This window comes from Malaclemys terrapin, chromosome 5 (assembly GCF_027887155.1).
Source record: "Malaclemys terrapin pileata isolate rMalTer1 chromosome 5, rMalTer1.hap1, whole genome shotgun sequence".
Taxonomy (NCBI): Eukaryota; Metazoa; Chordata; order Testudines; family Emydidae; genus Malaclemys; species Malaclemys terrapin.
This window is the reverse complement of record NC_071509.1, coordinates 49,662,354-49,687,927: the sequence shown is the minus strand read 5'-3', so window position 1 is coordinate 49,687,927 and position 25,574 is coordinate 49,662,354. Positions and strand designations below refer to the sequence as shown.

General features: G+C 41.3%; 1 protein-coding gene across 8 annotated transcripts in view; it reads left to right on the top strand.

Moving 5' to 3' along the window:
* CORIN (corin, serine peptidase) overlaps positions 1-25,574 on the top strand; it is a 306,982-nt gene that overhangs the window by 201,079 nt on the left and 80,329 nt on the right. For all 8 annotated transcript variants that reach the window (XM_054029070.1, XM_054029074.1, XM_054029073.1 and 5 more), the window contains 3 exons: positions 906-1,028; positions 9,924-10,031; positions 23,884-24,115. In XM_054029070.1, coding sequence (XP_053885045.1) covers positions 906-1,028; positions 9,924-10,031; positions 23,884-24,115 — 463 coding nt within the window. The remainder of the gene's footprint in view (positions 1-905; positions 1,029-9,923; positions 10,032-23,883; positions 24,116-25,574) is intronic.

The following is a 25,574-nucleotide window of genomic DNA, read 5'->3' as shown; positions in this document are numbered from 1 at the left end:
TTGGCCACTGTTGGAAGACAGTATACTGAATTAGGTGGATCATTGATCTGATCCAGTATGGCTGTTCTTATGTTCTTAACCTTTCCTTCTGATTGTCAAAATGTATTGTAGTTTCCTTCTGGTTCATTATCATTTCAATTGGAATACTGCAACTGTCCTTCTTAAATTGTAAGCATTTTGGAGTAGGGACATAGGCTCTGGGCTGAAAAATTTCTGAGTCCTGTGAGCCCAAGTCAGCTGGCCTGGGCCAGCTGTGGGTTTTTTATCCCTGTGTAGCCATACCCATTGACCACACAGGAGAGAGAGGCTCTCCGTTCAGCTACCCACACTGGACCAGGCAGAGCTGTCATCATTCCAAAGCTGATATTACATGGAAAGTTCTGCTGAGGAAAAGCCCAGAGCAGACAGAATCTTCCAAAAATTTATCTGCAAAAATCTACTGATCATGTGTAAACTGTTTCCCCCCCCCCCCCACAAAGTCTTATAATTTGGCAAAATGTGGATGTTTTTGCTCAGAGACAACTAAAGCCCACCCCCTGCCAAAATTCAAGTCCCTGCTCCAAAGAATGCAGGCACTGAAGATTTTTGAACAATTTTTTAACATGGGCAAAAAAACTTATTTTTCCTTAGCCTCATTCTTAGAAAAAGCCAAACCATTTGCCTGAAAATTTCCAGACGAATTTAGCCTGAGCCAGACACCTGATAAGGAAAATTTCAGCCCAAATGGTTAAAATTTGAAAAAGTTAGCTGAAAACAGGGTCTTTATAATAATGGTAAGTGTTCAGCTACCTTTCTAAGCATTGCTGCCAGCCCCTCCAATAATATTTATTTCAAAAAATATGTTTAAAAGAAATGAGAGACCTGTAGACATGTAGGATGATTGGAATGTGTTCTTGTTTCCCCAGCATGTTACAGTCAGGGTCTGGTGGAGTGCAGAAATGGACAGTGCATTCCCAGTGCTTTCCAGTGTGATGGGGATAATGACTGTAAAGATGGAAGTGATGAAGATAATTGCAGTGAAAATAAGGGTATGCTGTGTTTCATTCTCTTTGCAGTAAGTCAACCAATCCCCAATGACCCCTCTGTACTGGAACTTCCTTGTGGGAAATAAGAACATAAGGATGTCTGTCCCCTAAGTGGCACACAAGAGGTACCCCCCCACCCCCCGCCCCTCCACATTACAGTCAGAACTTTTTCTTAACCACTCCTGAAGAATCTACCTTGAGGGTAAGCAAAGAGAGATGGAAATGCCATTCTAGAATTTGGTTTCATAACTAATCAGTTTTTTAAAAAATACTAGTATTCTCTGTATTTCAATAAACCCAACTGTTAAGAGTTTCCCTGAGGTTAGGATGGCACAATGGCATTTACATATCATTAGTGGTTATTGCCAGTTGGCAAGGAACATCCTGGGGAAAGACTTTCCTGATTGAAAACAGAGAATTAGAGAAAGACTGTGTTCTCATTGTTGAATTACTGGTTAAATGTAGGAAGCTCACTAAGGGAAAAAAACAGGCATGTTGTGAATGGACTGTAAGGTGGATAGAAAGCTGGCTAGATCGTCGGGCTCAACGGGTAGTGATCAATGGCTCCATGTCTAGTTGGCAGCCGGTTTCAAGTGGAGTGCCCCAAGGGTCGGTCCTGGGGCCGGTTTTGTTTAATATCTTTATTAATGATCTGGAGGATGGTGTGGACTGCACTCTCAGCAAGTTTGCAGATGACACTAAACTAGGAGGCGTGGTAGATACACTAGAGGGTAGGGATCGGATACAGAGGGACCTAGACAAATTAGAGGATTGGGCAGAAAAAAACCTGATGAGGTTCAACAAGGACAAGTGCAGAGTCCTGCACTTAGGACGGAAGAATCCCATGCACTGCTACAGACTAGGGACCGAATGGCTAGGTAGCAGTTCTCCTGAAAAGGACCTAGGGGTCACAGTGGACGAGAAGCTGGATATGAGTCAACAGTGTGCTCTTGTTGCCAAGAAGGCTAACGGCATTTTGGGCTGTATAAGTAGGGGCATTGCCAGCAGATCGAGGAACGTGTCGTTCCCCTTTATTCGACATTGGTGAGGCCTCATCTGGAATACTGTGTCCAGTTTTGGTCCCCACACTACAAGAAGGATGTGGAAAAATTGGAAAGAGTCCAGCGGAGGGCAACAAAAATGATTAGGGGTCTGGAGCACATGACTTATGAGGAGAGGCTGAGAGAACTGGGATTGTTTAGTCTCCAGAAGAGAAGAATGAGGGGGGATTTGATAGCAGCCTTCAACTACCTGAAGGGGGGTTCCAAAGAGGATGGAGCTCGGCTGTTCTCAGTGGTGGCAGATGACAGAACAAGGAGCAATGGTCTCAAGTTGCAGTGGGGGAGGTCCAGGTTGGATATCAGGAAAAACTATTTCACTAGGAGGGTGGTGAAACACTGGAATGCGTTACCTAGGGAGGTGGTGGAGTCTCCTTCCTTGGAGGTTTTTAAGGCCCGGCTTGACAAAGCCCTGGCTGGGATGATTTAGCTGGGAATTGGTCCTGCTTTGAGCAGGGGGTTGGACTAGATGACCTCTTGAGGTCCCTTCCAACTCTGATATTCTATGGTTCTATGATTCTATGATTCTATGAAATCCTCACAACTGGCAATAGTGGCAGAACACAGAACTGACACACTTTGGAAAAAAGGAAATCCTTTCATATAAGTCCACTCTCCTCTGGGGTCATCTGGTGCCTTTTTCAACTCTTCTGTTCCTTTCCCTCCTCCATTAAGTTCTCTGGCCCTTCCCATTGCTATTTTAAGTCATCTCATCTAAAGAATAAATGAAGAAGTAAAGCAGAGAAATTTCAATTCATTCTCCTCTACCAAGATTGTTAGATCTTACAACTTGCATTGGTGAAAGCTACAGCAGGATAGTTTTTACATTTCTGTCATATGAAGATGTAAAACCCAGAGCCAAATGTTGCCCTCAGTTATATCTGTGCAACCCCAATCAAGGTTCAATTTCCTCTCCTCCATATTTCCCCTTCTCTGGTGTCTATTTTTGTTGTTGTCATTCTCTGCATCCCCAGCCTTATACTGTACTTTCCAGGTCCCTCTACTTCTCCTGTTAGAGGTTGCAAAATAGAGGGGAAAGGAGGGGAGCTGAGAAAGGAGAGTGGAATATGCTAGAAACTATAGTACTGTTTCTAGCAGCCTCTGAAAGATGCCTTTCCGAAGTAGCCTTGTCACATCCACCTTACTTTCTGCCTCCTAAATTATTCATCGCTAGTACAAGATGATTTAGCTGACACATTGATGCATGAGGTACAATAGAATCCAGGTGCATGTCTGTCTCTCTTGCGCTCTCTCTCTCTCACTCATTGTTTTTCTTGCCACTGTGGGACTAAGAATAATAAAATTTTGTTTCTGTCAGTAAAGTGACCAGATATGACTCAAAGATACAAGGAGCAGATCAAGAGTGAGAAGGGGCCATTATTATACAGTCAATGTTCTGAGTATATGCTTACAACTTAGTGTTCCCATCTAAACACTTTAGCTGCAATGCCTTTAAATTATAAGAAAATTTCTTCTTCTGTTCATTATCCCTAAATATTTAGCAAAATGCTGTTAAACACTTTTAGCAATCTGCTTTAGAGCAGGGACATTCATTTAGACAACCTTGTAAAGATTTCCCACTGGGAAAACATCTCTCTAAATTCACTTAGGACTGAAGTTCTGCCTGGTTCTTATCAGGGTGCATACTCTGGAGATTGCTATTCTGCCCATTGCACAGTCCACATAAGGGCCAGGCAGAATTCCTGTCCATACATTTGGGAGTTCAGGGACCACTCCTTCCCTGCTGCCCCAGGGCATACAGAACAGGTTGGGCCATGCCTCAGCTCCATCATACTCCAGAACTGGCTGTTGTACAAAGAGAAATAAGCTGCACTTTGTAAAGCCAGAGGACTTTCCTGTGCTTTTCCTAAGGGTGCAGCTGAGACCTACTCAGACTGTGTGCTTCACATATTCTGCTGCCTCTGCTATCCGAGCTTGTACATTCTTTTGTTATAATGTCACTTTACATAACTTACAAACGTTGCTATCAAAGCCAAGAGAACTTGTAGATTCTTTGGTCCCGTCTTTGAACTAGCTTTGCATAGGGGAACTGTGTGCATCTGTCTTGTATGCTCAGTAAACAGTTTTCAAGGAGTCATAGCTTTGCCAAAACAATCCTTGCAATGACTTTTGTCCTCACTTAGGACTATGCCCAGCTTTAGCTTTCTATCTTCAGTCTTTTCTGCTGTAACTCTGTCTGAGGAAATATGACTGGAATTCTAAAGCATGAGAATAGGCTGTTTTACCAGATCCAAACTAGATGAAGGGATTTTCTCAAATTTTCTTCAAAAACTCAATTCCAGGCAGAGCCCAAACATGAAAACTCCCCCCCCCCGCTAATTTTTTTAAATAGTGAGAAAATGGCCCTTACAATTGAAATTTCTCTCTAACCCATGTAATACTACCAAATATGTGCTTAAGAAACTCCCAAATTGTGCGGATTCTTGTGTCGTACACACAGGTGCAGAATCAGTTTACAGTGAAGCCAAATATTATGTTAGTGGGGGCTGGAGGCGACACACTGAAAGTCTCTCTAAGACAATTGAAAGAGTAAATTCCTATACTTTTAATGTTAATGAGCGCGTTCAGTTCAGAAATTAACCAAGCCTGCGGGAAGACGTGGCATGCTCCCGTGCTAGTTGACCATCTGATCTTTTAAAATAAAAGTATAGTCTCCATATACCCCATTTCAGAATGGTAATGGGAGAATCAGAGGATTTGTAGACATGGGCCTGTTCAGCTAAACTTTCACACATTCAAATACTTATCTACATCTTGTTTAAACTTTTGGTACCCCCACACCAGTGTGCCTTTGGCAAGCTTTCAGTAGCTCATGCTAGTCCTATAACTTTGTCTCCCTCTACTGACCCAGACAGATCACACTGCCTCAGTCTGTACTTTGTATTTTGAAGGTTCTCTGGATCCAGCAAAGTATCTGTGGCATACCTGGTCTTACTCCCCCCCACCTCCAAGCAGGTGGAAAAACACTACTAGGTCCCACCTAAGGACTTTTAGCATTTTTATGCCCATTTGATACTGGGATTGCTCGTCATCTCTGTAGTGTAGGAGAAGACCAGATCCACCAAGGGCATCAAGACAAGGACACCAAAAAGCTGGATACTTTTGTCCAGAAAGTCTATTCCTAGGCAGCCCTCCAATTCCACATAGTGAATTGTCAAGCACTGTTCATGAAAACAGATTTTTGATGTAGGAAAGGGTGACCCATTTCTGTCTTGGCTCCCATAGAAATAGAGGGAAAAAGTAAAAGACACAGTCAAGGAGGGGTAGATGATAACCAAGACAGTGCTACAAATGATAATGGATGAATCCTGTACAACTGTCTGTTTTATGGCCGTGACAATCACAATGTGCTGGGCATCTGGAATACCAAGGGTGGTCCAGGTGACAATTGAGGACTTACCTTTTGATGGCATAGATTTATTTAGTGTACAAAAAGATGAGGCAACATTCAGATCCTTGGGCATTTATACCCCAGAATTATTAGGTATATGTCCACAGGTACATACATGACACACTTTGCCAGCCTTCATCTGGGATCCCTACAGTTCTGTCTCAGCTCAGTGTACTTTCCTGCAACGCATCAGATGAGCAAGTTATTGTGGTTCCATTCCACACACTTATGACATTAACCTGGTGATTGCTTCCTGACACCATTCAGAAAGGGGTGCCATTGTGACTCTTTCACCATTCAGACCAATAGTCATGGACCCATCTGGTAAAGGTTGGGAAGTCCACAAGGATAATCTGCAGATACAAGGGGTTTGGTTCTTGGAAGAAATGAAACTATGATAAACATCTTAGAGCTCAGAACCATCAGGCTGGTATGTCTGGCATTCCTCCTGGTTCTGTGACACTGAATAGTGCAGATACTGACAGACAATACATCCACAATATACTATCTAAACGAACAAGGGGGTGCCTGCTCCCTGTCTCCCTGCTCCCCCAGCCCCCACAAGTTAGTGATCATGTTATCAAACTGGTGCTCCCCATGCAGCATAAATCCAACAGAGCTGCAACTTCTGGGAGACAACAGTGACCTGGCAGACCTCCTCATCAAGCAATCTGTTACCAACCATGAGTAGTCACTGATGAATCCATCATCAACTCAATATTCCACCAGTGGGGAAACTGGTGTTTGCCACCAAGTACCCAAACTTCTATTCCAGAGGAGTCATGAACCAGCGATCTTTGCTGGATGCCTTCCTTCTGCGATAGAATCAGGGCTTTCTTTACACCTTCTCACTGATCACACTAATCCCCAGGGTGATTGCCAAAGCCAGAGGAGACCAGGCAAGATTCACCCCATTCTCTATGGCTGAGACTGTGCTGACTGATGAATTTGATGCAGATGTCTGCACAACCCCTAATTAGGTTTCTGGATTGGCTAGACCTCTTGTCTCAAGATCAAGGTTCAATATTCCATCTACACCCAAAGTTTGGCAGCTGATGGTCTGGATGTTGACTGGATGAGCATCATGGAAAGGGACTACTCCTCATATGTTCAGGGAATACTGTCATGGAGTAGGACACTATCCACAAGGAAAACTTACTCCTCTAAATGGAAAAGATTCTCTATATGGATGGCCCAACATGGCTTACACCTGGTGCAGGATCTGATACCAAAGATTCTGGACTACTTGTTGGAATTAAAACACTCTGGACTTTCATTCAGTTGAGTTAAGGTTCATTTGGCTGCAATATCAGCATATCATCCACTGATAGTCACTTTTGATCTTCTCCCATCTGATGGCATCCAAATTTCTTAATGGCCTTATGCATGCCTACCCACTGGTTAGAGACTCTGCTCCAATGTGGGAGTTCAGTGCTGTCCTTCACAAACTTATGGAGCCTCCCTTCAAGTCCCTCTCGGAGTGTTCCATCCACCATCTTCCTCTCAAAACGGTTTTCCTGGTTGCCATCACTTCAGCCAGTGAGCTCCAGGGGCTCATGGCAGAACCTACATGCACCTCATTTCAGAGCAATAAGATGGTCCTGAAACCTCATGCAAAATTCCTCCTCAAGATGGTTTCAGAATTCCATCAACATACCTGTGTTTTTCCGAAAGCCACATTCCATCCCAGGGGAGAAGAAGCTCCATACCTTGGACGTATGCAGAGCACTCCAATACAATGCTGACAGGACCAAATCATTCAAACAATCCTTACGTCAGTTTGTGACTACGGCTGGCTGCTCCAAAGGGTAAGCCACTTCATCCTAAAGACTTTCAAAATGGATAACACATTGTATCTCACTGTGCTGCCAACTGGCTGATGCCCTTTTGACAGTTAGGGCTTATTTTATCAGAGCTCAAGCGGCATTCTCAGCATGTCTCTGCAACATGCCAGTATCCAGACTCTGCAGGGCTGCTCGTGAAGTAAACTGCTCACATTTGTCAAACATTATGCACTGGACTTGGCTGCTAGAGCAGATGATAAGTTTGGGAGACTGTACTCCAATCTCTATTTGACTGATGATGTTGATACTCCTCATGTTCACCAACCTGAAGAAGATACTGCTTGCCAGTCACCTACAGTGGAATCCACAGTGACATGTACTCAAAGAAAGAACGATTATTACACCAGATCTTCTTGGTTCTTCAAGATGTAGTCAGTATGGATCACATGACTTCCTGCCCATAAGCGCTGACTTTTGCTTTTTCCCAGGGGTGCTCCACCTCCGCTTCTTAACAGACATTACTATTAAAAATATTCTGAGCTTGCGCACATGAGGTACATGTACACTTAGAGTGGGATCCATACCGACTACAGCATCTTGAAGAACAACAGTTACTGAAGGGTAAGTAACCATTCTTTCATCTTTTCAAAATTAAAGGAGTGTGGATGCATCTGAGAGGCAGAGAAGTTCTTAAATGATTTAGGATGTTGGTTTGGCTTCAAAAAACAGTTGAGCAGTAGTAGCACACTTGTGATATCATCAGAATAGATATGAGAAGGAGAACAGTTAGTAACTTGCTACTTCATCCATATAATCCTCAAATGAATATTGGCTTACCATATTGCTGAATGAGAAAACATACCTTCCTTACATACCTTAAGGAAATGTAATTATGACCTTAATGCTGTCTCATTCTGTGAAAATAGAAATCCAATATGGAAGTAATCACAACTGGGTCTGATGCTTTCTAAAGACATGACAGACTGTGTTTATAGGAATTCAATGTGGATTGTATTATGATTAGAAAGAATCTGTACTGTACCCACAAATGGTAGCATACCAAGGACTTGAGAAAGGACCTCCCTTTGGGAGATTGATAGGAGGTAGCTGAGACGTGGTGGTGGCAAGACTTTAAAAATATGTTTTAATGCCCAGATTTGTGACAATTTTGGAAGTCTGTAAAGATTTTTTCCTATCCTATGAGTTTCATTTTAGGATCAAGTGCTCTTGTAAAATAAAAAGACCAAAAATCTATTAGTTCCTGTATGTGCATACCATATTGTACTGTAGCAAATGTGGTAAAGATGTAAAACATACATCCTCTGCCATACCTCAGATGAAGTGAAGTCACCAAAAGAGTGAAAAGATACTCTTGATATACCTAGCTCAGTGTTAAGCTACATAAATTAGATTGTGAGCTCTTTGGTGACAGTGTCTTGTCTCTATTGTGTGCCTGCACAGTGTCTGGTGCCCATGGACACTACTGCAGTACAAATGACAACTGTAATAATATGATTTTAAACTTGACTGACTGATAACATTATACACTTTTGAGTCTTTGTGTTCAAGAGCTGTTAATTGAGATAACTTTACAAAACAGCCAAAGCCACATAAAGGAGATGACTTTCAATGCCAGCCTTGGCTGTACCCTAGCAAAGATTTTAGTTGGGTGGGGAGGACTCAGAGTCATACAGCACATAGATAGTAATAGAGATAGTAGAGCAGTAGGGATAGTATTCTGTGAGAGGAAATGTGGATGGGCCAAAGTTTCAAACACGGAAGCTTTCTGGTGAGGCGTAAGCTTTGCTGCATTTGGCTGTTGTATATACCTCTATAGCAGTGGTTCCCAACCTATTTACCATTGTGGGCTGCATATGCCGCTTTCTATGTGTTATATGGGCCACATCCATAAAATATATATACTACCTGTATGGCCCTGAGAATGTCAGATAGGCCACAGTTGTGAGCTAATTGGGCCACAAACGACCCCCAGGACACAAGTTGAGAACCACTGCTCTACAGGCTGGTGGGCAGCTTCACTAGCCAAGGAAGGAAAACAAAGCTTTAGGCATTAGTCTTTTAAGGCCCTTTGTTTTATTGTCTACAAAACAAAAAGCAAATCAGTTGAAAAATACAGAGGTATAATTCCCACAGGCTTTCCCTGCTTTAACCAGCCGGGAGGCGAGAGGACATACCATTCCCCTTTGACCCAGCTTCTTATTCCTCTTATACTCTTCCCCAAATAGCCATGTGACAGGCTGAAAGCACTCCTCATGCACAGCCCAGAATCTGAGATATAAACTTTCTCACATATTAATTTAAACCTGGGGATAAGAAAAGAAAAGGGAGAAATTGTGTTAAACACCAATGTGTTTTTTTCCACCTTAAAAATGTTTTAAACACTGGTGTCCAGCTGTAGTAGTGGAAATACTGGGGGGCTCTATGCTCACTACAGAAAATACCTTAAAAATGACAAGTACTCTGGTGGTCTAACAGCAGATTGTTACTATACCATCTAATGAACTTGGGAACACTTTTAGTCTGTGTCTGTTAATCTGTAACTGTATCTTCTGACCACTACACTGTCACTTTTATTCCTCTACTAAATCATTATAGTAACAAGCTTTTATTGTTTTTTCTTCAGGTCAAACACCATGTCAGGAAGGGGACCAGAGATGTATTGATGCTTTCTGCCCTGATTCTTGTGGCACCTCTTCTTTCTGTGACATAAACAATAGCCAGACAAACTGTAGTAAGTAGAGTATGTATTTCCTGCCATTGTTGTCTCAGGGTACATTTCCAGAGCTTTCACCGTAATTGAATTTATGAAGATGTGGTACAGTATACAGAAGGAAAGAATCTTTTCATTTCAGCTTAATTTGATGACAAATGGTTGCAAGTCTAGCAGTTAAGTTGTTGAAATGGTCTTGGTTAGGCCAAACCAGAAACAAATCTGTTATCTTGAATCATGACTAAGATGCCATGCACTTTTTAACATCTTTGACATTCGACCCTAATTTTTTTCCTCAGCATATTTTCTTTGTTTTGTTCTGCTGTGTGGGTGTTCATTGTTGCAATTTGTTTAAATAAAGTTAAAGAACACTAAAATGTGCACAAAGGAAACAAAGTAAAGAGTATGACTCATGAATCAACATAGGTCTCCCTAGACAAAATACAGTCTAGTATATCTCATAGACTTTAAGGTCAGAAGGGACCATTATGATCATCTAGTCTGACCCCCTGCATGCTGCAGGCCATAAAACCGTCCCTACCCCTTCCCTGGACTCTGCTGTTGAAGTCCCCAATCCTGTTTTAGGTGACTTCAATCGGCAGAGACCCTCCTGCTAGAGATCCCTGCCCCATGCTGCGGAGGAAGGCGAAAAACCTCCAGAGGCTCGGCCAATCTGCCCTGGAGGAAAATTCCTTCCCGACCCCAAAAATGGCGATCAGTCAGACCCCGAGCATATAGGCAAGAGTCACCAGCCTGACCCCTGTCAGCCATTATACGATTTACCTACCATTGTTTGGTTTTCCTTGACTACTATGTTTTACCATTAAACCATTCCCTCCATAAATTTATCTAACTTAATCTTAAAACCAGACAGGTCCGTCGCCCCCACCGTTTCCCTCGGAAGGCCGTTCCAATATTTCACCCCTCTGACGGTCAAAAACCTTCGTCTAATTTCAAGCCTGAACTTCCCCACGGCCAGTTTATATCCATTCGTTCTCGTATCCACATTAGTACTAAGCTGGAATAATTCTTCTCCCTCCCTTGTATTAATCCCTCTAATATATTTAAAGATAGCAATCATATCCCCCCTCAGCCTTCGCTTTGTCAGACTAAACAACCCAAGCTCCTCTAGTCTCTTTTCATACGACAGGTTTTCCATTCCTCTGATCATCCTAGTGGCCCTTCTCTGCACCCGTTCCAGTTTGAGTTCATCTTTTTTAAACATGGGAGACCAGAACTGCACACAGTACTCCAAGTGAGGTCTCACCAGCGCCTTGTACAACGGGAGCAGGACCTCCTTATCCCTACTAGATATACCTCGCCTAATGCATCCCAAGACAGCATTGGCTTTTTTCACCGCCACGTCGCATTGTCGACTCATAGTCATCCTGCGGTCTACGAGGACCCCTAGGTCCTTCTCCTCCTCCGTTACTTCTAACCAATGCGTCCCCATCTTGTAACTAAAATTGTTATTAGTCATCCCCAAATGCATTACCTTACACTTTTTACTATTAAATTTCATCCTATTTCTGATACTCCAATTCACAAGCTCATTCAAGTCTCCCTGCAGGATATCCCTATCCTCCTCCGAATTTACAACGCCTCCCATCTTCGTATCATCCGCAAACTTTATCAGCCCACTCCTGCAATCGGTCCCGAGGTCAGTTATAAATAGATTAAATAAAATGGGTCCCAAAACCGAACCTTGAGGCACTCCACTAGTAACCTCCCTCCAACCCGACAGTTCACCCTTTAATACGACCCGCTGCATTCTCCCCATTAACCAATTCCTTATCCACCTCTGGATTTTCATATCGATCCCCATGTTTTTCAGTTTAACCAATAATTCCTCATGGGGTACAGTATCAAACGCTTTACTGAAATCCAGGTATATTAGGTCCACCGCATTTCCCTTATCTAATAAATCCGTTACTTTCTCAAAGAAGGAGATCAGATTCGTTTGGCACGATCTGCCCTTCGTAAAACCATGTTGTAATTTATCGCAATTGCCACTAACCTCCAGGTCCTCAACTAGTTTCTCTTTCAGAATTTTCTCTAACACCTTGCACACTACAGATGTTAGACTAACAGGCCTGTAGTTACCCGGATCATTTTTTTTCCCTTTCTTGAAAATAGGAACCACATTAGCTATTCTCCAGTCTAACGGGACCACCCCCGAGTTTACAGATTCGTTAAATATTATCGCTAACGGGCCTGCTATTTCCCGCGCCAATTCCTTCAATATTCTCGGATGAAGATCGTCCGGTCCTCCCGACTTAGCCCCATTAAGGCAATCAAGTTTTGTTTCTACCTCGAATACGGTAATCCCCCATCCCGAATGCCCCTCTGTAGTGGTGCTAGTATCCCCAATACCTTCATTGGCCTCATTAAACACCGATGCAAAATATTCATTGAGATATTGCGCCATGCCTAGATTGTCTTTAATCTCCTCTCCGGCAATAGACTTCAGCGGTCCCACTTCTTCTTTCTTTGCTTTCTTCCTATTTATGTGGCAAGTATGTACCTTAACAGGTGGCCAAACATAAGGATAATACAATATTTAGATTGACTCTGGACAGATGTTAAAATAGGCCAAGTGAGGCATGCATACAGAAGAGTTCAATTGGGTACTATGGTTTGAAGAGGAGTTTTAGAGAGAGGAAAAGAAAGGGAGAAGAGTGTGGAGAGCGTGCCCTCTAGGAGTGGATTGTTCATAGGAAGTTTTCAGAGAATCATAGAATGGCCTGGGGGGGAGGGATAGCTCAGTGGTTTGAGCATTGGCCTGCTAAACCCAGGGTTGTGAGTTCAATCCTTGAGGGGGCCACTTAAGGATCTGGGGCAAAAACAGTACTTGGTCCTGCTAGTGAAGGCAGGGGGCTGGACTTGATGACCTTTCAAGGTCCCTTCCAGTTCTAGGAGATGGGATATCTCCATTAATTTATTATTATTTATTATTTATTATCAGGGTTGGAAGGGACCTCAGGAGTTCATCCAGTACAACCCCCTGCTCAAAGCAGGACTAATCCCCAACTAAATCATCCCAGCCAAGGTTTTGTCAAGCCTGACCTTAAAAACCTCTAAGGAAGGAGATTCCACCACCTCCCTAGATAATCCATTCCAGTGCTTCACCACCCTCCTAGTGAAAAAGTTTTTCCTAATATCGAACCTAAACCTCCTCCACTGCAACTTGAGACCATTACTCCTCGTTCTGTCATCTGCTACCACTGAGAACAGTCTAGATCCATCCTCTTTGGAACCTCCTTTCAGATAGTTGAAAGCAGCTATCAAATCCCCCCTCATTCTTCTCTTCTGCAGACTAAATAATCCCAGTTCCCTCAGCATCTCCTCATAAATCATGTGCTCTAGGCTGCTAATCATTTTTGTTGCCCTCCGCTGGACTCTTTCCAATTTTTCCACATCCTCCTTGTAGTGTGGGGCTCAAAACTGGACACAGTACTCCAGATGAGGTCTCACCAATGCCAAATAGAGGGGAATGATCACGTCCCTCGATCTGCTGGCAATGCTCCTACTTATACAGCCCAAAATGCCATTTGCCTTCTTGGCAACAAGGGCACACTGTTGACTCATATCCAGCTTCTCGTCCACTGTAACCTCTAGGTCCTTTTCTGCAGAACTGCTGCCTAGCCACTCGGTCCCTAGTCTGTAGCAGTGCATGGGATTCTTCCGTCCTAAATGCAGGACTCTGCACTTGTCCTTGTTGAACTTCATCAGATTTCTTTTGGCCCAATCCTCTAATTTGTCTAGGCCTCTCTGTATCCTATCCCTACCCTCCAGCGTATCTACCACTCTTTCCAGTTTAGTGTCATCTGCAAACTTGCTGAGGGTGCAATCCACGCCATCCTCCAGATCATTAATGAAGATATTGAACAAAACCGGCCCCAGGACCAACCCTTGGGGCACTCCGCTTGATACCAGCTGCCAACTAGACATGGAGCCATTGATCACTACCCGTTGAGCTTGATGATCTAGCCGGCTTTCTATCCACCTTATAGTTCATTCATCCAACCCATACTTCTTTAACTTGCTGACAAGAATACTGTGGAAGACCGTATCAAAAGCTTTGCTAAAGTCAAGGTATATCACATCCACTGTTTTGATTTATCGCCACCAGTGATTTGTTTACTGGGAGGATGCAAAATCATTTTGAGGAGTAAGTTGAACAGGTATGAAAGAAAATTTGGAAATTTATAAATTCAGGTTGGAATTATTTCAGTTGTAAATGAGCTATTGACTGGCTACCACTTTGGCTGTGCTTGGGAACCAGTCTCAGAGGGAAGGTGGTAATGATTTCCATATCATTGATTTCCATTGGTATCAGACCTTAGATTTAGTGTAGTTAACTTCCACCCCCTCCCTAACGTATTTTGTGTAGTCTATGCACTTTGATTATTCAAGATATTGAGTGCCCTTAATTTAATTGAAGACAATGGGAGTTAAGGATGTTCAGCACTTCACAGAATTAGCCCTGAAGTGAGTATATTGACTTTGGCAGATCATGTAGGAAAAAGCCTGGGGGATTTGGGAATGTCATTCCCAAGGATCTTATTAATTATTTCAGAATTGCTTGGAGCATACCGCAGTGTTAGCCAGCTATGACTTTGTAGCATCTGGCATGATTGATAAGTTGTCTTAGTTTTATGTTTAATGGTGCATGGGGTATCAGAAGGGCTGTCTCACAGCAGCATTGTTGCAGCGGTGTCTGTCCCAGCTCTCTCCAGCTGCTGCTGGTAGCAATAGTGCCAGTGTTCCATGACTTTGAGGGATGACCATCTCCTCAATCAAAGGTCCTCCTGCAAAAGGTCTGTTTACTTGGGCTGTGATGAATTTGGCTATAGTGATATAGTTTTCCTAAGAATAGGCACATTATTAGTTTGAGCCGTTGTTTCCCAGCTGTTCTTTGATCATAAGAAGTATGTTATGTTATAGCTTTCATATGCTACTGCTGAAAGAGTTTCGGGCTTTAGATTTAGACTCTGGGTTATGAGTTTACTAGTCTGACAATTTCAAATTTAATCAAGATGAAACATATTCTACAGGTAGCTGGCCTCAATGAGACATTTTTGGAATATGCACAATGGTTTATTTTTAAAGGGGGCAAAAATGATTTTTGATCAAGTATTTTTCTTTATTTCTAACCAGTTTTACCATAAAGAAACTTATTTTTAAAGAATAACCTGTTACAGGCATCATCCCCATGTAAAACATGACTGACGTCTGTCCAGTAACTTTGGAAAATAGTGAGAGCAGGGGGCTACATTTCAAAGCATTCAGTATGGACTGAATGCCCTCCGGTCATCATAATTTCCAATCCATTTAGGCTGACATTGTAATGTAGCCATGGCATCTTTTTAATGACAGTATAGTTGTCTTAGATGCTTCTTTTGAGAGTGTCTCGAAGGGAGCTGATGGAGATGTTACTGTCATATCAGACATCCTCATATCTAATATAATTAATGCTTTTATTCAGATCTGGGCCTAATATTTTGTTAGTGGATGAGGCAAATTATTTTTTATTGTATATTTTAAAAATATTTTAACAGTTATCCTGGTCCTGCCTTGGTGCTGGAGGCTAGACTAGGTGACCTCCCGAGGTCTTTCTCATCCCTGCATTTCTATGATATTTCTATAAGATTTTGGCTTAAGATGACAAATGCAAGGGATTTTATTATTTGTCCCTTGCTCATTAGTTTGTGCTTAGAGATAAGGGTTTATTTCCTATTAAACTATAGAATATACTTCAAAAGGAAATAATATGGTTCTATTACTAGCAGAGTGAATAAAAATCAATGATTTAAAAAAATCAGATTTTTTAAATTTAAATTAAAGCCAATTTTATTTTGAAAAAATAAACCTATTTAAAATTAAATTTGAAATTAACATCCTATTTTGAGGCCTACGTTTATAATCTATTAAAATCTTTTCAATAAATAAATAAAACAAATAATAACAATACATATTTGCTGCCAAGTTTTAAAGAAAGTGAAGCCACTGAACTGGTGGAAGTCACTGGGTAAGCACCTCAAACCAAAGTGTGCAGAAATGCTAAACCAACTTTTGACAGCAGTAGCTTCTTCTGCAGGTGCAGAGAGAATATTTTCTTCATGTCAGTGTATTCAATTAGGGCAGGTCTTCACTACGGGGGGGGGGGGGGTCGATTTAATATATGCAAATTCAGCTACACGAATAGCGTAGCTGAATTCGACCTATCCGAGCCGACTTACCCCGCTGTGAGGACGGCGGCAAAATCGACCTCCGCGGCTCCCCGTCGACGGTGCTTACTCCCACCTCCCCTGGTGGAGTAAGAGCGTCGATTCGGGGATCGATTGTTGCGTCCCGACGAGACGCGATAATTCGATCCCCGCGAGATCGATTTCTACCTGCCGATTCAGGCGGGTAGTGTAGACCTAGCCTTAGTTCAGTTCAATGTCTAGTTCAGTCAAAGCTAAGAAACCAACTGGGAGTTGAAAGAACAGGAAAGCTTGTTTTCTTTTTTTAATCTATGATTAAAAAGTAGGCGTAAGAGGAAGAGATCTACTAGTTCCAGAATCCTGAAGGACATAGTTCCCAGAAATATTCAGGTCGTTCACTAACTATATATAATACTTCCTTTGTTTAATAATTTTTTTAGTTTTAAATGCAAAACATGTTTTGATTTTTTTCTTGTGTATCCAGAATATTTAAGGTAGTTTTATTTAATTAAAATAAAATGCTCCTTTTGAGCATTTGTCATTCAATTTGAATTTCCATCCAAAGAGTGTGACACAAATCACAAGCAAAATTTTAATCATTTAATAAATTCGAAACGCATTATTCACTATTTTCTATCAGAGGTTCTCAAACTTTGGGTTGGGACCCCAAAGTGGGTCATGACCCCATTTTAACGGGGTCACCAGGTCTGGCTTAGACTTGCTGGGGCCCAGGGCCAAAGCCCAAGCCTGAGAGCTTCAGCCGTCGGTGGCAGGACTAAGTTTACAGGCCCCCTGCCTGGGGCTGAAGCCCCTTGGGCTTTGGCTTTGGGCCCCCGGCCTGGGGCAGTGGGGCTTTGAGTTTGCCCCCCTGGCCCTTGGGTAGCGGGGCTTGGGAGGGCTCAGACTTTGGTCCCCCCTCCTGTGGTCCTTTAGTAATTTTTGTTGTCAGAAGGGGGTCGCGGTGCGATGAAGTTTGAGAACCCCTGTTCTAACAATAAAAAATGTAGAAATTAAGTCATGTAATTATTGAAATAAATCTGTATAGATAGTATAATTCCTAGTTAGCAAAAATAAGTACCAAATTTAGTATAAAGGTTCTATTTAGGTGCAAGTCAACATGATTTAATGGTTACCAATCAATGAGAATCAACCATTCTTTAGGAAAATAACAAGGGCTGTCAAGCGATTAAAAAAATTAATCACGATTAATCACACTGTTAAACAATAATGGAATGCCATTTATTTAAATATTTTTGGATGTTTTCTACATTTTCAAATATATTGATTTCAGTTACAACACAGAATACAAAGTGTATAGTGCTCACTTTATATTTATTTTTTATTACAAATATTTGCACTGTAAAAAACAAAAATAGTATTTTTCAGTTCACTTCATACAAGTACTGTAGTGCAATCTCTTTATCATGAAAGTTGAACTTACAAATGTAGAATTATGTACAAAAAATAACTGCATTGAAGAACAAAAGAATGTAAAACTTTAGCGCCTACAAGTCCACTGAGTCCTACTTCAGCCAATTGCTCAGACAAACAAATTTGGTTACAATTTGCAGGAGATAATGCTCCCCACTTCTTGTTTACAGTGTCACCTGAAAGTGAGAGCAGGGGTTTGCATGGCAGTGTTGAGGCCGATGTTGCAAGATATTTACATGCCAGATGCACTAAAGATTCATGTCTCTTCCTCTTCAATCACCATTCCATAGGACATGCATCCATGCTGATAATGGGTTCTGCTCGATAACAATCCAAAGCAGAGCGGCCCGATGCATGTTCATTTTCATCATCTGAGTCAGATGCCACCAACAGACGGTTGATTTTCTTTTTTTGGTGGTTCTGTAGTTTCCACATCTGAGTGTTGCTATTTTAAGACTTCTGAAAGCATGTTCCACACCTCGTCCCTCTCATATTTTGGAAAACACTTCTGATTCTTAAACCTTGGGTCAAGTGCTGTAGCTATTTTTAGAAATCTCACATTGGTATCTTCTTCGTGTTTTGTCAAATCTGCAGTGAAAGTGTTCTTAAAACAAACGTGCTGGGTCATCATCTGAGACTACTATAACATGAAATATATGGTACAATGTAGGTAAAACAGAGCCGAAGACATACAGTTCTTCCCCAAGGAGTTCAGTCACAAATTTAATTAACGCATTATTTTTTAATGAGCATCATCAGCATGGAAGCATATCCTCTGGAATGGTGGACAAAGCATGAAGGAGCATACAAATGTTTAGCATATCTGGCACATAAATACTTTGCAACACCGCTACAAAAGTGCCATGCGAATGCGTGTTCTGACTTTCAGGTGACATTGTAAATAAGAAGCAGGCAGCAGCATCTCCTATAAATGTAAACAAACTTGTCTGTCTTAGAGATTGGCTGAACAAGAAGTAAGACTGAGTGGACTTGTAGGCTCTAAGTTTTACATTCTTTTGTTTGTGTGTAACAAAAAAAATCTACATTTGTAAGTTACACTTTCATGATAAAGAGATTGCACTACGGTACTTGTGTGAGGTGAATTGAAAAATCCTATTTCTTTTGTTTCTCATTTTTACAGTGCAAGTATTTCTAATAAAAATAATACAAAGTGAGCACTGTACACTTTGTATTCTTTGTTGTAATAGAAATCAATATATTTGAAAATGTAGAAAAAAATCCCAAAATATTTAATAAATTTCAGTTGGTATTTTATTGTTTAATGGTGCGATTAATCGCTATTAATTTTTTAATTGTGATTAATTTTTTTGAGTTAATCGCATGAGTTAACTGTGATTAATTAACAGCTCTAAAAATAACTAAAAGGCACAAATGCAAAACAATATTTAAATTGATGATTTAAATCAATGTTTCCAGCTTGCTGATTTAAACTTGATTGACAATTTAAATTGCTTTGATTTAAATCAGTCCACCATGATTAATAGAGTCCTGTAAAACTGAACTGAACAACTAGGTGATGGACTGCATGATCTAATTCAGTGGTTCTCAAACTTTAGCAACCCAAGGACCCCTATTTTGATTTAAAATTTTTGGCGGACCCCAAACCCTTCCTGCTCATCCCCAGGCCCTGACCCCACTCCACCTCTTCCCCCAGGCCCATCCCTGTCTCACCTCTTCCCGCCCCTGCTCCACCCCTGCCCTTCCTCTTCCCCATTCTTTACGCATCTTCCCCTGAGCGCACCTTGTTCCCCGCTCCTCCCCCTCCTTCCCAGTGCCTCCTGCACACTGGGGAACAGCTGTTCCCTGGCGTGCAGGAGGCACTGGGAGGGAGGAGGAGGAGTTGAGGGAGGAAAGAGGAGGAGTTGATCACTGGGGACCATGGACCCCAGTTTGAAAAATGCTGATCTAATTGATCTTTTCTAGTTTTAATTTCTATTTCTTCCAAACATGAGTAGAAATCCTATTAATATTAATAGGAAATACACATGTATGTCGAGAAGACAATCGGTCTCTCCTGCAGCCTAGATTAAATTTATATTATATAAATTCTTAGAAAGTTTACATGTATTTGCATTTGCAACCTATATTAGTGCATCTGACTTTCATAATGAAGAATCACAAATTCATACCAAATCTCACTGCATAAAAGCCAGCAACTACCACCACATCAGCAACTACACACCACACCACAGAAACACTAACCCAGGAACAAATCCCTGTAACAAACCCTGTTGCCTACTCTGTCCCCATATCTACTCTAGCAACACAATCAGAGGACCCAACCACATGAGCCACAGCATCGGGGGCTCATTCACCTGCACATCCACTAATGTGATATATGCCATCATGTGGCCTTATAGGTTTTTAAGATCAGGCTTGACAAAGCCCTGGCTGGGATGATTTAGTTGGGGATTGGTCCTGCTTTGAGCAGGGGGTTGGACTAGATGCAGGGACGGCTCTAGGTTTTTTGCTGCGGGTATGTGTGGGGGGGAGAAGAGCCCAGGGCTGGGGGGGCAGGAGATGCAGGTGGGGGGAGAGCCCAGGGCTGGGGCAGCAGGGGGGTGCAGGTGGGGGCCAGAGCTGGGGCAGCAGGGGGTGTGGGCAGGGGAGAGTCCAGGGCTGGGGCAACATGGGGGTGCGGGGAGAGCCCAGGGCTGGGGTGGGGGGCGGCAAAAAACCTAGAGCTGACTTTGTCCCTACCATTCACAGCAAGCTGCAGCATGAGGTTTCAGTTCCACACTCCTTCCCCCTCGCTTTCCTGTTAATTGTGGCCGAGGGAATACTGGGAAATGTAGTTCTTTCCCTGCTCCAGGGCTGGCTCTATAGGCAGGGAGCTAACCAAGGAACTGCAGCTCCCAGGGCCCCCTGTTGGTTCTCAGCTCCCATGCTGGATTCTTGCGCCCCTGCAAATTTGCCGCACCAAGCAACTGCTTGCTTTACTGGTGCCTAGAGCCGGCCCTGACTAGATGATCTCCTGAGATCCCTTCCAACCCTGATATTCTATGATTCTATGTGCCAGCAATGCCCTCTGCCATGTACACTGGCCAAACCGGACAGTCTCTACGTAAAAGAATAAATGGACACAAATCAGACATCAGGAATGGTAACATACAAAAACCAGTAGGAGAACACTTCAATCTCCCTGGACATTCAGTAACAGATTCAAAAGTAGCCATCCTTCAACAAAAAAACTTCAAAAACAGACTTCAAAGAGAAACTGCAGAGCTACAATTCATTTGCAAATTTAACACCATTAATTTGGGCTTCAATAGGGACTGGGAGTGGCTGGCTCACTATAAAAGCAATTTTCCCTCTTTTGGTATTGACACCTCCTCATCAATGATGGGGAGTGGACCACATCCACCCTGACTGAATTGGCCTTGTTAACACTGGTTCTCCATTTGTAAGGTATCTCGCTTCTCTTCATGCGTCAGTATATTTATGCCTGCATCTGTAATTTTCACTCCATGCATCTGAAGAAGTGGGGTTTTTTACCCACGAAAGCTTATGCCCAAATAAATCTGTTAGTCTTTAATGCAGGCAGGGGACTGGACTCGATGACCTCTTGAGGTCCCTTCCAGTCCTAGAATCTATGAATACGATGCCACCAGACTCCTCGTTGTTTCAATGCATAAAAAAAGGAGCACTGTGAAAATAAATGCAAACATTTCAACAATATGAAGAAATTCAGTTGTGTATTCAGTGTATGTATGTGTGTGAGGAGAAACCATTGTAAGAAAGAGAAGTGGTAGAGGCAGTGCCAGAAAGTGAAGAATCAGGTTTCTCAGAGACCCAGGAGATGGAGGGACCAGGAGGTGAAGATATAGATGGAGGGGGTATACCAGAAGCAGCAGCAGGAGAGCAAGGAAGGGGGCTGGGGTGGATGTTGCTGGAGACAAAGAAGAAAGGCAGAAGATTGTGTGTATGTGGTGGGGGGCGGAGGAGGTGTATGAACTGATTATATGTGTGAATGTGAGAAATGGAAGAGAGATGGAGGTGGACAGAGCAACAGATGAGAGGTGACTGGTCATGAGTAATCTTCTATTCCATGAGTCTATCAGTTATACTGTTGATCAATAGTGCAAAGAATCAGTTAAGCTGTGAAGCAGTTAGAGGGGGAATGAATGATAGTAAGCACTAAATATGTAGACTCAACAGTAAGATGAATAAGCTGTTCAGAACCCAAGAAAAATACTTTTATGCAATCAAGAGTTTGCAGTCTAGGTGCACAAAGCAAATCAATTTCAGGTCTTTTTATCGGTCTCAACTCCACAAAATAATCTCATTCCAGACCACACACTATTAAGAGAATCTGGAATTGAATTTGACCTCCCCTTACCCTTTCTCAGTATTCTTGCCATACATGCTATAAATATTTACATTTTCAGGCAGTATTGTCACATTAACATCATGTGACTAAGGTGGCTTGAGAGGTTTCCATCATGGTTTTATGCCATAATTACTGTCAATTCTAAGTCTGAGCTATGTTTTAATTTCCAAACATAAAACTTGTTTTACTTGCAGTTGAGGATGAGGAAAAAAAACCCTAAATCTACTACATGTTATAGTTGATAATTTAAATACAAAATAGAGAATTCCCTGTTAAGATTCCTATGGATTCTGTGTCCACATGGGAGCCAACAACTTTTTGCCACTCATTCCCATCTAGATTCAGCTAGAAAACAACTTAACTTCAAGGGCAATAAGTATGGTTTCAGCTGTATGCATTTATGAATTTAGAAATACTATTGACTTGTGCTAGTGCACAACCAAGTCAGGTCATAATGGACAACCTAACATGCTCCAAAATTGGATCTGCCTACACTACATTGCATGGCACAACATACACAGTTGAATGAAGGCAGTGTGTCAAGACAGTGTGTGTCAAGGTCCGACACAGATCAAAACTAGATCTCAGGAATTCCTACTGTCATCTGAGTCTTTCTTGTATTAGAGAGGTGACTGCTAAAGGAGGTTGCACTAGGAACTGTCAGGTCAGGCAAGATTATCAGATACTACTGAATCTTCTTTCAAATCTCTCCTCAAGACTCACCTATATAATGATACTTACAGTAAACTGTGAACTGATAATGGCTAGGCATGTGGCCAGCGTAGATTACTAACATCATTAACATATCTTGTTTGTTTACAGAGCTAATCAAAACTTTTTTCCAATGAAATATGGGGTATCAAATGATACAAAATTCTTCCTGGAAAATTTTCATTTAAAAAATATTCATTTAAATGAAACAAAATGTTAATTTTGATTCAATTCTAAATGAAAACTTTAATATCAAATTGAATTAAAATGAATTATTTGTTTTAATTTTTAAAATATTTTTCCTTTTCTTTTGATAAAATGAATATATTTTTTTTAAGGTCCAGATTTTCCATTTCTTTAACAGTTTTTCTTGGGAAATACTTATAATTCTCTGACCAGCCCTATTTATGTTATAAAACCCCTCAAAACCTGCTAATTAAACATATAGCTAGCCTGCATAACCGTGCATACTTGTTACCCTTGTTCTCTCCCCATGTATCTTCCTGTTTTGTTAATTACATTTGCTTGTCTTAAACTGTAAGCTTGTGGGGGCAGTGACTGCCTCTTTCTACGTGTTTGTACAGTGCCTAGTCCAATGGGACTATCTTGATCGGGGCTTCAGGGTACAGTGTAATAGAAATAATATTCTTTATTCTGTTAAACAGTCTTGTTAATTTGGGAGTGGGAGGAATGTTGATGGAATGCTTTCCAATCTGCTGTATTTTGATAGTTCTATATAAAAACTCTTGATGTTTAAAGAGTTATTAGCTGAAAAGAATTAGCTCATGTAATAGTTTATTTGTTCCTTTTTATAAATGAGCGTCCAAAAGTTATGATACAGAAAGACCTTGGTAAGTATAAATATGAAGGTTGTGATTAACTGACTAGCTGTGTAGAGATCGAAGTCTCCTTCCCTTGCTGACGTGACTAATCTCATATGGACCACTCCACTCAAGGACCTGTAGTTATTATAAACTACATCTTTATATTAAAGATTAGAGAGGCTAATGGTCACTTGGTGAAACTCCGCAAGCCACCTTGGGCTATGTAAAACAAGACCTACTTTAGGAGGCCAGAGAGAGTATAACCGGTTTAAATAATCAGAATCTTGTAATTATTTATTTTGGGTTTCATCTTGTTTTACAGAATGTATGTTCTTTTCTTTCAAAAGGTCAGTGTGAACCAATTACTCTGGAACTCTGCATGAACCTGCCTTACAACTATACTAACTACCCAAACTACTTGGGCCATAGGACTCAGAAGGAAGCCTCTATCAGCTGGGAATCTTCCCTTTTTCCAGCCTTGGTTCAGACTAACTGCTACAAGTACCTTATGTTTTTTGCCTGTACAATCTTGGTGCCAAAATGTGACCCTCAAACGAATCAGCGTATCCCACCCTGCAGGTAATGTGATTGCTTCCTAACTGGATTCTTGACTAGTTTCATTCAGCACCATATGTATCTTTCTTAAAGGCTAACTCTGCTTCCATTGAAATCAGCAGAAGTTTTGCTTTTGACTTCAGTAGGATCAGGATTGGGCCCATATTTTGCAAAGTGAAAGGAGTGTACTTCTTTATGTATGTGTGATTATTTTTTGTAGTTTTTGAAATATTTAATGACATAGGTAAAAGAATAGCAATTCCATTATGTTTTCTGTTTTAAACTATGTATATACAATCTTATAAATCAGTGGCTCTCAAACTTTTTTTACTGATGATCCCTTTCACATAGCAAGCCTCTGAGTGCGACCCTCTTATAAATTAAAAACACTTTTTAATATATTTAACACCATTATAAATGCTGGAGCAAAGCGGGGCTTGGGGTGGAGGTTGACAGCTCGCGACCCCCCCGTAATAACCTCGCAACCCCCTGAGGGGTCCTGACCCCCAGTTTGAGAACTCCTGTTATAAAATATTCTATTGCTCTAATCCTTTGTTAGATATTAGATAAGAATTGCACCAATAGTAGGGGTATAAAAACACACAGCAAACGAAGAGTGTAGCTAGAAATACAAGTATTCATAATAGTGCTTAGCTCGTATGGAAAGCTTTATATATTCAAAGCAAATATTAACTAATGAAAGACGATATTTGAATGTGATGGTCACTTTTCCAAAATTGGAGAGCAAGTACTGTAGAAATATAGTCCAGTTTTGCCCCATTGTTTTTTATGTACAAACTAAAATGCTTCTTAGTCTATCAGTGCAAGGACTTTTCTGTTTCCTTATTAAATAAATATCACTAAGGTCCAATATATTAAAGTCTCTATTGAAAGAAGACTGTATTGAAAATTACTGTATGTGTCCTATCATATGTGCTGGAACTAGGAGTGCTGGAGATGCTGCCACACCCTTTGGCTTGAAGTGGTTTCCATTATATACAGGCTCTCAGCACCAGCACTGTAAAAATTGTTTGAGCACACCAGTATCCTGTGGTTTCCTACATTATAACACTGGGAGGCTATCTAGAGGTATTCCTCTAAAGTTGGCAAATTGATCACTAGGCAAAGAAACATTGTCAATTTTCTAGTGGAAGCTAATAATAATTCATAGTGAAAACTCATAAGGCACCACTAATTGATATGCTTAATTCCCACATGGGAATCTACTGTAATTGGAAAGTTAGAATAATGCACATGGTATAGAGACCGAATTAAATGACGAACTCTAACAGATCAGGAAGACTTATTAAAGTGACCTGCTGAAACATAGTCCACGTGTGTGTTAACCAAAATCTTTTTTTTAAAAGTCATCCCAGTTTTTAAAAGCCAGAATTAATTGTTGCATAGTTGTTGGGTTTTTTTTTTTTTTTTTTTTTTTTTTTTAAATAAAGGGACAACAATTAGGTTGACTGCTCTTCAGGGC